This window comes from Ambystoma mexicanum, chromosome 6p (genome assembly GCF_040938575.1).
Source record: "Ambystoma mexicanum isolate Mex_15411 chromosome 6p, UKY_AmexF1_1, whole genome shotgun sequence".
In the NCBI taxonomy this organism is placed as follows: domain Eukaryota; kingdom Metazoa; phylum Chordata; class Amphibia; order Caudata; family Ambystomatidae; genus Ambystoma; species Ambystoma mexicanum.
Genome location: NC_090935.1, coordinates 360,981,498 through 360,996,164, shown reverse-complemented (window position 1 = coordinate 360,996,164; position 14,667 = coordinate 360,981,498). Strand labels below are relative to the sequence as shown.

The 14,667-nt window shown below is 48.0% G+C and overlaps 1 protein-coding gene across 2 annotated transcripts in view; it reads left to right on the top strand.

Annotated features, from left to right (window-relative positions):
- NADK2 (NAD kinase 2, mitochondrial) overlaps positions 1–14,667 on the top strand; it is a 1,037,189-nt gene that overhangs the window by 248,889 nt on the left and 773,633 nt on the right. For both annotated transcript variants that reach the window (XM_069627136.1, XM_069627135.1), the window contains exon 2: positions 3,806–3,894. Coding sequence is in view for 1 of the 2 variants with exons in the window: in XM_069627135.1 (XP_069483236.1) it covers positions 3,806–3,894 (89 nt within the window). In the remaining variant the exon portion in view is untranslated. The remainder of the gene's footprint in view (positions 1–3,805; positions 3,895–14,667) is intronic.

Here is a 14,667-nt window from a genome sequence, read left to right as displayed (position 1 = left end):
CAAGCAAGGACAGGATCTGTGAGCTGACACTCTGGATGATACAGAATAAGGAACTTAGAAACTATACTCACAAGGACCGGAAAGACCACTTGAATGTCAGTAAACTCACGAACCCAGTTGATCAAACAGGAACCCTGAAGGCTATAACAGCAATGGGTGGAGGAAACTAAATACATAAGACCCTAGTCAAGGGACGAGTAGAAATAGTGATATAAAAGAGTGAGGAAACAAAAGGGCATTTACACTGAGACTAGTTACAATAACACCCACACCTAATAATCCATGGGAAATGAATGCAGAAGTGAGATGGAAAACATGGAATGGATCCCAATAGAAAGTAAGGATCAGGAGCAGGGAAAATGATATCACAAAAGGAAACCTTGAGGCAGGAAGCTAAATCTATAAAGGGAAAGACTAAAGCATCAGGTTTTACAGTAGCAAAGGACAGCAAGAAAGAAACAGAAAACACAGGCGAATTGGGCTGCAACAAAGGGTAAAGCACAGAGACAGGCTGCCTGCAGACAGAGGAAGACAGAAAGGGAAATCCAGTGAGCAGAAATCAATTAAGCACAAGAATCCGAAATCCAGGGCAGAGGAACAAGAAACAGGAACTGGGCACTAGACACAAAAGCTAGGAACAAGGAACAGGAACTAGGTACTAGGCACAAAAGCTAGGAACAAGGAACAAGAGACCAGTCACAACAGGAACACAGCAACAATGACCAGCGCTGGACTGAAGCAAACTGAGGCTTTTAAAGTTGCTTAACGAGCACACCCCTCAGGCGTGCCGTCTGCTGCACTTGCAGCCACAAGTGTTGCCTATCCTCCACCCAGCCTTGTCCTGCAAGGGAGGAGGTGAAGCAGTGAGCCAGGCATTCTGGGAAGCATAGTCATTTGATTAAAGTAGCATGCTGGCTGCCAAAAACCTGGAATGGATCCGGAAGGGAAGTAATTTGGGAAATAAGGTTTTAGCGCTCCCAATTCATCAGGACACTGTAGCATAAGGTTCGGAGGAAATGTCCAGTAGGGAATAAACCCCAAAACATGCCCCCAAGTGGCGGGAACGGGAGCGAGCCGTGACAACGTCCCGCTATGCGGTGACGTAAGGCCTTGTTAATTAAAGCCCAGCCCCCGCTCCGTGTGGGCAGTTCTGGCGCAGGACAGCTACACAAGTGTGTCCGTGTCTTCTCTGCTCCCGCTGGAGCTGCGCAGCGGGGCCTTGCAGCCTAAGGCCCGTATCTCCATTTTCCCGCCGACGCCTCGGCTGGGAGATGGGACATAACGCCCTTTTCATATGATGTGGCTTCTAGAAAATTAAATGCTCAAATTGGTGTTTTGTTTTCCCTAATTATTTTGCCTCCACAGGACCATCCACATTATAGACTTTAAAGTTAGGGCTTGGACTTCTTAAGGTAGCTTTTCACCGCCTAACTTTTAACAGTATGTTTTCCATCTCATGTGTGAGGAGGCCTTTTTGTTTGTGTTTGTAAAAGAGATCCACTTTGTGTGTGTGTGTGTTGGTGGTGCAGTGTCTGCAGTTGTACCTGACTTGGCCAGAGGCCACCCGAGGTGTGGGACCCCGAGCACTTCGGGGGATCTGGGGGGGATTGTTGGGGTGGGTCTAGGAACGTGCCTGTTTTGATTTTGGCGTGTTGTACACCGAGGTTTACCTGGGAGGGTTATCTGCTTGTGCCTGTGGATATGCTGTTTTGGTCTCCCGGTTCCTTTGAGGGGGGCAGTCCTTGGTTTCATTGGTTCTTGGTTGTGGGTTCCTGTTGCCCTGTGTTTTGGAGGGTATGGTGTTGGTTGTATTTGGTGACTGTTGTTGCTTAAGGGGTGACTGTTCGTGCAGTGCACTGTAGCTGCTTGGTGGTGCGATGAGGAGAGGGCTGTGGTCTGTGATGGTTGGTTTTGGCTGCAAGTTATGATGTTAGGGCTGGTTCCCTTGATTGGGGTCTCCCACTGCAGGGCAGGCATGCGTGGACTGGGGTTGGATTGGCAGAGTTGGCCTGTTCGCGTTGTAGGTTGTTGAGGGGACATTGGTTTGGTGGGAACATGGCACCTTGTTCCTATGAAGGAGTGGAGTTCAAGGTTGTGGGAGCTTTTGCTTCGTGTCTGAGTGGGATTTGGAGTGTTGGTTGATATGTAGACTTCAGGTCGCTGTCTTGGATGGTTTCCTTGTGTGCTCTTTTCCTCTCCCTTTTGTTGGACGTGCATGAATGCTAGTGAGATGGAATGCCCACCTGTAGAATGTTGTGGTGCGAGTGCCTCTCAAAGTTCCATGAATGTCAGTTGGTGGATGAGACCCTGTGAGTGTGAGAGCCGGTGGAGGTTTCCTATACCTTCATTATTCCTTACCTTATGTTTTCACCTTGGAATTGAAGTAAAGTAGTTCACTTCCCCACTGGAGGTGTCTGAACTTTTTCTTTCACATCTTTTAAAGCCTCCAACATAAAAGTAAGCCTCCCTGGGCCAAAAGGTTAATCGACAAGAGCCCCTGATCCAGAGCCCGTTAGTTCTACTACTGACAATTGACACAGGCCTTTGAAAAAGACCCCTGTTGGGGTCGAAACATGGGTCGGCAAAAGTGTTTAATAAATTCATCTGGACTATTGGGCACAAGTGTTTAATTAAAGTACTTGTAATCTAACCACTTACACAAGACTCGGCTCTCATTCATCATAAGAGCCCAGAAACCGATGGATCCAGCGTCTGGTTTGAGTGCTGTTCCCCCACCATACCTAATTTAAACTTCAAGATGGAAGAGCCTCATCTTTCAGGAACTACTCAATGGCTGCAGGATGCAACACTATGCACCGTGGACAAGCGCAGTGATCTACATATTCTAGTCCTCTTCCCTATCTCCCTAAAATCAGGACTAGTTAAACTTCAGTAATAGGGGGAAAAGGCTAGTAGGACCCTATTCCAGACTTACTCATGGAAATAAACAGTGCTTATTTGGTGGAGAGTCGAAACATGATTTTGCTTTTATTGCTATTTAATGCCTGGCTGTGCAACCATTTCCCAGGCAGTCTGTGGCACAATCAGTTAATACGTGTGTGTCTGAACTGAGAGGTTGGTGGTTTGAGACTGTTGAGGGAAGGTAACATCTGGGGAGGAAGGATAGCTCGGAGGTAACACGTTGTGTTTTGGTAGCAAGACAACGCAGAGCAACAGTTTCGAAAAGCGACCCCTCGCTTAGAAACCACTCTTGGTATGAAGTGCATTCTAAAAGAACAATTAGCTGGCAAAGCTGAAACATTTTAAAACTGTTATATATATTTGGTTTATAACAATTGTGTTTTTTCCAGCGAACGTCGGCAGCCACTTGGGTGTAGATTTCGACTCTCACAGCTGGGATTTTGCAAAAGTGGGCCAAGGTTTTTAAATGAAACTCGGGGTTGGCTGGGATAGATTGCTCAATTCCAGGACAGTCTCAGCAAAACCAGGACATCTGGTCACCCTAAGGCAGTACCACCTTGCAAAAGATACCATTCACGTGTCATACCGTCACTTGCTGAACGACATCCTGGGGCTATAACCCCACCCACAGTAAATGTTTTGTGTTTCTTTAGAAATTCGTTGATTGAAATGGATTAAACATAAAAGGCAGTGTGAAGGGGAGCAGCCAGAGGAAAGGAGATTGGTTGGTTGACCTTTAGATTTAAAGCATGGCTTTAGTGTATCTTCTACTAACAGATTGGAATGTTTGACATCAACGTTTGTGAATAGTTTCGTTTTGTACTGTCCTGTCATTGTTATGTCCTCACCACGTTTAACGAACGTATCTGCTTTTGTTGCACAGCTTGCATTGAAAGGATCGAACTACAATGGACTGCTGGAGCGACATAGTATCCATACCAAAAACGTGCAGCACGTTATTGACAGTTTACGGTAAGAGATTTTTGGTTACGTTTAAGTGTGCACGTTTCAATCGATATTGCTGTTCCCTTTACGAAAATAGTTATTCGTGTATTAGAGGGCAAGATAAAGGTTTTGACGCATATGCTTTTAAAATGGGCATGATTTCTGTGTTGTCACTGCAACGGAAATACGCTTTGCAATTTAAGGTGCTACATGTTCCCTGTGAGCAGTCTGCATTTGAGTGTTGTAACTTGAACGTTGGCACCAATAGGTACTTTCGTGATATCTAGTTGCTGACTACCAACACCCTTAAAACCAGCACTGCCAACCTTTCACTCCAGAAAGCTGAATGTGCTACACGTGCTTTTGATTCCACCATGGGCCGAACACCTTTGCACGATTAAGAACTCTACTCTTGGCATGCTCGTGTAGTTCAATTTGCATTTGTCCTGTTTCTCTTGATTTTAAACGTTGAAACCTGCAGTTTCTGAAGCCAAAGACGCACTAAATACTGTGTTCGCATTTAATCTTCTCCTTTTAATAGTGGGTGAAGCCACAGAAACGGACTCAGTTTGTGGAGTTGACCAATTTATACTTTGGAGTCTTGCTCTATAGGAACTTTTGCAGTATTGCTTTAATCCCATCAGAATAGTCTGTGGTTATGCTATCTGGTGTATTCTGCAAGATACACCAGTATCAGGGCAAGGACATAATTTTAAAACTGTAGCCTGCCCTAAACAGGCACATGGCATGGTGGATCAGTGTTTGATGTCTGCGTGTTATGGGAATTAATTGAGTACAAATCCGGAGTGTTTTAGACCTCTGTATTCCAAGATATACAAATGTATTGTGTACAATCTGTAATGCACAGTAGTCACGGACAGCTGCTGCCTCTGCATGAGCCGATTTATTCCCCCAATTAATTTCAACCCATTGAAATGGCTACATTCTCGCAGCATATGAGGACCAGTCATTTGCGAATCCCCTATATATTAAAATGCTATTGGCATGTAGTAAGCCCCCCTGTCTTCAATGTCCCACTGTCACCTAAAGCCCTTCAACAGTCTGTCCCTATGTGGTTGATTCTTCTTGAAGCTAAAGTATGGTTGCTTCTCTGCGATTTGCATCCAACTCCTTCCTTACGTTTGCTAATCTTGTTCCCAAGCTTTTTTTCACAGTTCATCCAGCAACCCATTCAGGCTGGGTGTTGTACCAGATTGTAACACTATTGTCGACCGCTCAACTTCTCAGACTATTAGTGGGGCCTCCAGCAATAATTCGTTTGGCCTCAGTCGCACTTCTGGGACATCTTTCATAAATGCTTCAATTCTCTCATGTCGTGGCCTACTTTTTAAAAATATAATTGTCCACTGCAGACTGGTTCTTGCTGTAATCCTATACACCATTTGCCTCCCAATGCCAGCTACGCCAGCCAGGTCATTATTTTACCAGCCTTGTCTCCCCTGCCTATAATTCACTCAGAGATTTGCAGAATGACTGCTTTGCCTTGTCTGAAACAGTATTATGGCACTTTCGGGTTCATGATTAGAGAGCATGTCAGTTTCCAGACATAAGGGCGCACCTAACAATTCCACAGCCTACTTACTTGTATTCTTCTCCCTGGCTTCTACAAATGACAAGGCTACCTGTTGATCAAGTCTTTTAGTCTTCCCACACAGTACTGCTTAATTATCTATAGTACCACAATGATCTGGCAATAAATCTGTCTCCGATTGCAAACCGGTCATTACCTTAAGTGATGTGTTCATGCTCCAAGACCAAACTCCTTAGGCACCCTTCCTGCGTATGCTAACCAATGAACAGTGGTCCAACATACATCTGTGCAAGAGCAGTGCCCTAATAACCCTACTTGTATGTATTGTGATGAATCTGATAATGTAATCACTCCTTTCCCAGGTCCAGCCTCTACTCATTTGGCCAGCGGGACGGTAGCCGCCACCTGATCCTCCCTCAAATAGCCGCCCCCAAGGCCAGGATCACATAAGGGGAGTAGACCCTTGGGAGGAGAGTCTGGCATCATCAGATGAGACATGGTATCCCTCTTCATTTTAGTGATGCCCCTTCTATTGCTCATGCATTAATGGCATACTGCACCCCCTTCAAGCCTGCTGATGTATCCCCCAATATTCTCTAACCAACAGAATAATAGACCTAGACACGGAAGAGGGGCCGAGTAATGCCGAATACTCTGCAGATTCTGAAGAAGCAGTCTAGTGTTTGGAAGAAGCCGATTCCCAGCAACTCCCTTCATGGAAGTGGTATTTTAAAGATGGAACAGCTGAAGGTAAGTAACGGAGAGGCAACAGGCTAATCACTTCCCTGGAAGCCAACCTTGGATTCCCACAGGCGAGCAGGGAGACGGCGAGGGAAAACGGACTGCAGGAACTGGTTCGCTGTGCTGGGATCGCAGCAGGAAGAGAAGAGACTTCGGCAGCTCCGACTTTGGCAGTACCAATAAGTGCCAGATACGTGAGGCGGGTGATGCCAAGCAAGGTGGTGAATGAAGGACTGTATGATGCAAAAGTAATCCAGAATATTAGAACTGTGTGAATGCAAGAAATACAGGAATAAAGAGGGAACCTGGCAGGAGACTATAATGGGTGTCTAGCGAGTCTGGCACCCGCGCCCAAATTGTGTCTCTTTGAAAAGAGACTCCCAAGGAGTCGTCATGCCCTTGGGGTTTTGAATTGGTGTTTGTGAAAGACATGGGCAAGGGAGTTATTTCCTCAGGAGTATTTTTTGTAACACCAGATGGGAGGCATCCTCTTGGGCCTTAAAGAACCTGGTTATTCTTTGGAACTTTTGTTTTGTTGGAGAGAAACGTGTGGAAGGGAGACATTCACAGGAACTGAGAACTTGTGTTGGATTCTATATGGGAATCGGACACACATTAATGCTTGTTGCAGTGCTTTTTTGTTTTGTTTTTACAATTCCCACCCTGTATCGTCCATCTCCTTCCCAACTCTGCCAGGACCCGGTGACACACACACAACTTAACGATTGCGCAGGAATTGCGCTACTAGTTGCGGTTTGTGCACCTGTGTCAAAGTTCAGGCCGTACTCCAGGATCTGGGACCAAATGTCAGTGGACTGGTGCAGCACCCTTTCCTTGGCCGCTGTGACCTTCTCTGTCAGCAGAATATCCCAGATTCTGGCCCACCACAGAGGCAACAGCAGGCCTTCAGGAGATTTACAAGCCCAGGCATTTGTGATCCACGTGGCCATGCAGAGCGGGGTGATTAGCTTGGCTGTCACCCCTGACCTCTGGTACACCCCCAGGACTGATACCCTCAACAAGGTCACCTTGGCCTCCATAGGGAGTCGGACCTGAGTGATGGCGTCAGTTGAGTCAACCATTTTCTCCCAAAAGGTTCGAACGAAGGGACACTCCCACCACATGTGTAGATATGTCCATTGAGTCCCACATTTCCTCCAGCAAGCAGTGTTCAGCTAACTCTTGAAGCGGTGCAGCCTAACCAGGGGGTAGTACCACCGATATGTCAACTTAAAGGCACATTCCTTATTGGACACACATTTGGCGGAGTAGTTTCTTGTCCAAATGTCCACCCAGGTCTGGTCCTCTATAGGATGGCCTACGTCCGCCTCCCATTGGGCCATGTAGTGGGGTTGGTGTGTCCACCTGCAGGAGTCTATACAGTCCGGAAATGAGCTCTCTAGCAAGGTCAGCTCAATGGATCCCAGGTCATGTATATCCCTCTGGCGAACCATGGCTGAACTATCCAGCTATGCCGGATTTGGGCATAGTTGTACCTATCTGCTTCAGACGGGGAGAACCTTTTCTTGCAGTTTTCAAAAGACTGGGGTGATCCGCCATAAAGAGTTCAGACAGAAATTGTAGGCCAGCCCTGCGACCAGCTCCAGAATTTGGCCAGCTGAAGGCCTGGAGTAAAGTCTGTGTTATGGAAGATTGGGGTCCGTGGGCCTAAACCCTCGGGATACCTGCCTTTTTCATCACCCAATCTCAAGTTTTCACTGTTGCTTTTGTGGAAGATGGATTGGGCCCGTGTTTTCGTGCTAGGGCGGGGGTGTATGGCAGAGAACTGAGCGGAAGTGGCACTCCGGATTGTTCAATTTCTACCCATATTGAGGGGGCCATTGGGCGTGAGCCAGGCGAGAAAGTGTTTGCTGCGCCGCGGCATAATAATTGTGCAGGTTCGGAACCCCCATCCCACCCAATCTGGCGTTTCCTTCAATCATCACCTTCCTAGACTTTCTCCCCTGCCATATAAATGGGAATATCTTATGCAATCAGAGGAGGGGTGTGGGATAGCCACTGGGAGCACAGAGCAGTGGTAGAGAAATGTTGGGAGCAAGTTCATTTTACTGTCTGTGATCAGGAGATCTCCTGGGCCAACTACCTCTCGAGATCAGCTTCCAGTTCCTTAAAGATATGTGGGAAGGTAGCCGCATACAGCTCCTTCGGGAGCGCTGAGATGCAAACCCCCAAATATTCTATGGCTTTATCGTCCCACTTAATCGGGCAGGAGGGCTGAAGGGCCTCCACCTCTCCCGATGTCAAACCCACCCCGAGCCCCAGATATATTTTTTAAACCTTTATTTAAGCTTGGCAAACCGAATATACAATCTTGACAGTTGCATATCAGCAGTTCACGTTTATATTTTTATAGAGTACACGCATATACAAATTTGGCATTTCCCAATTGGCTAACAGTTCCATAACTGTGTTTGAAATTGCTATTCGATATTTTGTCCATTTTGTATGAAATGTTGTGTTTATGTATATCCGATGTGTTTTAATTCTTCTTTGGTAACGTTCTCAAATCCACAGTTAATGTCACATTTACATGTTTGGAAAGTGGCTCCTGGTTGCTGATGGTTTCAAGCTAACTGGGCTCTACTGTGCTAGAAGCAGGAGCTAAATTGCTCCGAGTTACCCTCCATTTCGAACCCTGCATAACTCTCCTGGGCCCGCATCAGGCCATTATTTCCCAACCTCCTTGCCCGTCTGTCGCAGTGGTGGTTATAATACAGCTTTTTGGGCCAGGTGCATTCGGAATTCTCATAATTTATCTTTGGGTCTGGAAGTACTTGCAGCATCCCCACGTAGAGCTCCTTGCAACTCCCAGCCCACGCCAGGAATGCCAGCTACTCCTTAGTCAGCAGAAGGGGTTGTCCCTCCACATGCATAATATACACAGTTTGGCTATTATACAACCCATATTGAGGAAAGATCTAAGCTGTCGCGCTGGCATCGCTGCCCATTAACCAAATAACGCGCCCATGGGTGAGGGTGAAACTGGCACACCCACCACTTCTGATAATGTAGTCATTACGTATGATCAAAAGTTGCTAAACTTCCTACAGCTCCACAGCATGTGCAGGTTGTCAGTCTTGCTGTGTTTACATATCGGGCATCCATTGTCTGCCGCCGGATATATTTTACGGATCCGGTCAGTCGTATAGTGCACTCTATTAAGAATTTAGTATTGCATCAATTTAAACCTGGAATTTTGCAAGACCGTTTTGGTGGGCCTGCACATCACGTTCCATTGTTCGTCTGAAAGGTCCACACCTTTTTTGGGAGTCCATTGGAGCCGCACCCTTGGGTTCAACAAGTCCACCTTACTATTATCCTGTGTATTGTGGCCACATGTCCGAGTCCCCTGCTAGAGTTCGAGATGTACATGAGGATCATTTTCCATGGGTTCAAGAGTGAAGTCCCCTCACTTTCTGGAGACCACAGCTCTTGGCCTATACAACTGCACTAGTTCCGTCACCGTGCTCCTGTGTTTGTGCTTCCATGTTAACCGTGTAGGAAATCGTCCTTCAGGGAATAAGTCCCCCAATGTCCTGTACCCCATCTGCTCCCCATACACACCAATTGCTCTATCCAAGGTGGGGGAGAGGCCAGGGAATTAACCCAGTGGTAGCCACTTACACTATGGGTGCATCACCCCTACTTTGGCAAAAATGGCTTGCCGCTCCATAAACGGATTGAGCATCGGATCATATGGGCAGTCCGCTTTATAAAGTGTCCAATATGAGCTTCCTGGTGTTGGTCTTGCCTGACACTAGTCGTTTGGGTCTGACGTGTGGTGAGGCGTCATCATTCCCATACTAAAAGGAGGGGGAACTGTGCCTAGGCCGCAAGCGAATATTTTTCAAGGTGTGGAGCTGCGAAACCTCTATCGTATGGCCACGTCATTTCTGACCATTTTATTTTGGACCACGCCCGCGTGCCAGAGGAAATGGGCAAGGGCCCTGTGGAGCCCGGCGAGATATGCTTTGCCCGGCCAGAGGGGGGACACTTTTAAGAGTGTACAATAGTTTAAGGAGGAGAATCATTTTGACTAACACCAGCCTGCCTGCTGGAGTAATGGGTACTGGTTTTCACCCACTTATCCTACCCCCACCATGCCGCTCCAGAGCTGCATGGTTAATCTGAAGGAGAGTACTCTTCTTCTTCGATACAGTGACCCCCAGATATTTGATCTGGTCCGGAGACCATTTCAGTGGGAAGTCCCCGGTTGATGTCCCTGTGGAGGCCGTTAACGGAAACATTTCAGATTTGGTATAGTTCACAACGAAGCCAGAGTACTCTCCCACGAGTGTAATATCATGCTTTATCGGATCGAGGTTCACCTGCGGGTCTCAAGAGTAATACATTATCTGCGTATGGGGAAATTATTTCAGGGGTTGGGGGGGTCCCAAATTAACCTTATTCACTGCCTCCCATGGCCTTCCTTAATCAGATCTGCCATTGGTACCATGGCCAGAGCAAATAATGGTGACTGTGTGCTGCCCTGACTGGTGCCTCTACCGAGCGGGAATTGTTTGGAAACTTGTGAGTTTACCAAGACCCTCGCCATGGGTGTGGGCTTACAGGAGTTTAATGTAACCAATTATAGAAGAGCCCAGTCCCATTTTCCCCAATACTGTGAACAGGCACTCCAATGACAACATATTGAATGCTTTCTGCGAGTCTAAGGTTACTACCACTGCAACTGCCTCCGGTACCAGGACATTGAACAAGCAGCAGATATCGAGTGCCGTCGATCTACCAGGAATGAAGCCTGCTTGGTTACTATGGAGCAGATATGGCATTGGAAGGAGTAAATGATTCGCCAAAACCTTCGCAAAAATCTTTGTCTACATTTATAGGTGATGGAGGGGGTGGGTCTGTAAGACCCACATTCATATTGGGTTTATCTGGTTTTAAGAATAAACATTCTCCAGCATGGAGGCCTGGCATGGATCCACATGCTCATGAATATTCCCCGTTGTCAGGCTGGGAATCCTCGGTAATGAAAAAATCAGTTTGTTTGACTTCTGAACTATCTTTCTCCTAACAACCAATCACTGGTATCTAGGTCATACTGCCCCAAGCCAATGACTGCCCTCTACCTAAGGCCCTCCTCTGGTAGCCATGTTCAGATTTTTACCGCACGTTCGAGTGGTGGGAGTCCTCGTGATTAGCTCTTTTGGGATGAAGGACTCTCCCTGATGAAGAATCTGTCCTCTGCCCCAGCAAAGAGGGACGGTATGAGAAAAAGTACAGGGTGCCGGAATTTGCACCCAAGTGTTTGAGATCCCAACCTTCTCTGGATTTGGTGGTCTCGGCGGTGGCTAGGAAGACATTTTCAGACTCTTCCTCATTGACGACCTCACCCCAAGACAGCGAGGGGAAGAAGTTGGACGCCATGGGACAAGTCATCACGTCGACAGTGACGACCATCAAGGTTGAAAACGCCCTCGCCATTGTGGCGCGTTGCGACTGGGAGCTCTGGTTCAAGCTCACTCCCCTTCTGGACTTCCTGACAAGAGGACGGAAGCGTTGGCGATCCTGCAGGAGGGAGAAGTGGCTTTGGACCATGCCATTACTTTGGCCACAGACCTTGCAGACACAGGGTTTTCCCAAATGGGCAACAGCGTTTGTCTTCGTCAGCGTGGATAGTTAAGGGCCACTAATTTTACCCAGGACGTTCAGTCGAGGGTATTGGACATGCCCTTTGACGGGGACAACTTGTTTGGGAAGACTGGACGACTCCCTTCCTGCCATAAAGGCGGACCTGGAGGCTTGTGCCTTGGGCCCGCTTCAACAGCGATGGCCGTCCTTTCAGAGTTCTGATGGTAAATCCCGAAGGATTCAGTGGAAGCTCGTCATACAATCAACCATCCCGCTCTTGGGCCCAGGAGGCCTACAGGGGCCGCAGCAAGTCTGGAGGAGGTCACTGTCGTCGCCAAGGTCCCCAAGGCGGTACCTCCACGCCGAAGTAAGATTGAACCAGCTGTGACGTTTGGCCCCCATCCGCGCACACCGGTGGAATGCCGGCTGGTGAACTTCGTCAGCTTGTGGAAGACCATCTCCGCCCGTTGGCTGCTGGCGCTCTCACCCACGGACACACCCTGGAGTTCCAACGAAAGTGTCCTCGTATACCACAAGTGGCCAGGCAAGAAAACCACATCCCTCAGCTTCTGCTGAAGAAGGGCGCGATAGAGCTCGTCCGAAAGAGTCTCCGGGGCTCTGGAGTGTACTCTAGTTACTTCCTCATTAAGAAGACTGGTGGTTGGAGGCCCATCCTAGACCTCTGCCGTCTGAACAAGTACATAAAATCTCAGAAGTTCCGGATGGTCCCCCTCCAGCACGTACTAGGACAACTGGAAGAAGGGGATTTTCTGTCGTCGCTGGACTTGGAGGATGCCTATTTTCACATCCCCATTCACAAGGGACACCAAGTTTCTGCGCCTCGTGGTTTAAGGGCGACATTACCAGTTCAAGGCCCTAGAGGGCAGTCATTGGCTCGGGGAAGTATGACCCAGAGACCAGTGATTGGTTGTTAGGAGACAGACAGTTAAGAAGTGAAACTGATTTTTTTCTTTAGTGGATTCCCAGCCTGGTGACTGGGAATATTCATGAGCATGTGAAACCATGCCAGACTGATGCTGGAGAACAACAGTTACAGGTAAGTAACTTGTTTCTTATTACAGCTTCTCAGAGCGACTCTGGTAAGACGGAGTGCCTCAGCGATTTGACCCAGACTCGCAGGGATGCGCGGCTAGAGTGGCGCCATACTCCACATCAAACTCTGTAGTTAGCTAAAACTCTGTAGTTAGCCCAACCAGGCCCAGAGCCTTACCTTTTGGGAGTTTTCTTAATAACGGCCATTATTTCCCCCACAGTGATTGGTGTTTTAATTTGCTCCCTGGCAGACAGCCTGGATAGCGGGATATCATCCAATAGGGTGTGTATTGCCTGTTCGCCTTGAGGCGGTCTGGCCCTGTATAATTCTATGTAAAAAAAAAAAAAACCTCCCGGAAGACTCCAAAAATAACTTAATCGAGCCATTTACTGTCTCCCTGTCCAGCACATTGTCTATAGGAGTGGGTCCCATTTCCCTGCGCACCAAGCTAGCCAGGGAGGGTCCTCCCCGAGCAATCACCACTCCCATACCCCCCTGGCAGCCATGTGATGGGAGCCGTCTTCTGTTTCCCTCTGGGCATTTTCTCGAAATTGTTCCGAGGTGGCATGTATGTCTGGTAGCAGTGCTGGACTGGGTGCAGTAGCGTACTGTCTTTAACACCTTGAGTCTGTTCTCAGTCTCCCAGATCCTGCCGGATAATTTTAAGGACCCCAAATTCCCTAGAGATGGCCATCCCTCTGATGTACATTTTAAATGCCTGCCACAATGTACTGTAGGATGCGTCATTGGGTGTGTTGCTCAGAAAATAGTACTTTATGTTGCGCTCTGTCTGCTTTTAAACACCAGATCTTGCAGTGCGTCCGATTTGAAACGCCACACCCTATTAGTGGCCCTCCTCCCCTTTGCTAACAGAACCATTACAGGGGACTGGTCAGAGTGTACATGGGAGAGTGTTGGCAACCAGCACCATCCCTAAAAGTGGCTGCAAAAGAAGAATATCTTTACGTGAGGCCATGTCATGTGCTATGGAGTAAAAGGTGTAGTCCCGTATTTGCGGATGACGCACGCGCCACTCATCCCGGACAGCCAACCTTTCCAGCTGGCTTAGCAAACTCTGCACCGCTCTGGATGGAGGCTTCAGAGCCGTGCCAGTCTTGTCAATATGCTGATCTAAGAGGGTGTTCATGTCACCTCCCCACAGGATTGGTATCGTCTGGTATGCGTCTATAATAATGCTACGTTAGCATAGACGTCAGTGGAATCCACATTCGGTTCATAAGTGTTAATCAGGAGGAGCTCCGCTCCTTCGAGAATGCTGTGTACATTACATATCGACCTTCAGAGTCAGTGTCTCGCACTTACACCTCTTGCGGGCTAGGCTGTGTAGTACGCAACATTCTAGCACTTCGTCCATGGCTCACCCATGGGATTGGACTCCCCAGCAGTTACCCCACTCTTCCCTCTTCCTTTCTGCACTTGCACGTTCTGAATTCTCACAAGGCATACTAGGTACTCTTGTGTCCCGCCCCGTTTCCTCCATACTGTATAGTCGTTCCTCGCGAGGGACGAGAGATAGAACCTTTTTCACCAGAATATTTTTTTCTTCCCCTTAAAATTTAGAGGGGCGTGGCCCTGGGCGCATGCGCTCACCTGACTCCGGCCATCGGCGCCGCTCCTCAGTCCCTTTTTCTGCATCGACGGGAACGGGCCGAATTCACCAGCGCTCCTGTCTTTGGCCATGTAATACCACACGCTCTTCCCCGGATATTTTCTTTTTCTTTTCATGAAGTACTTGGTCCTCCGACGCCATGCTCCTCTTCGGCCCATGTCAACTTCAACGGGCTTCAGCAAGTGTCCAGCCTACGAGGGCCTCATGCCT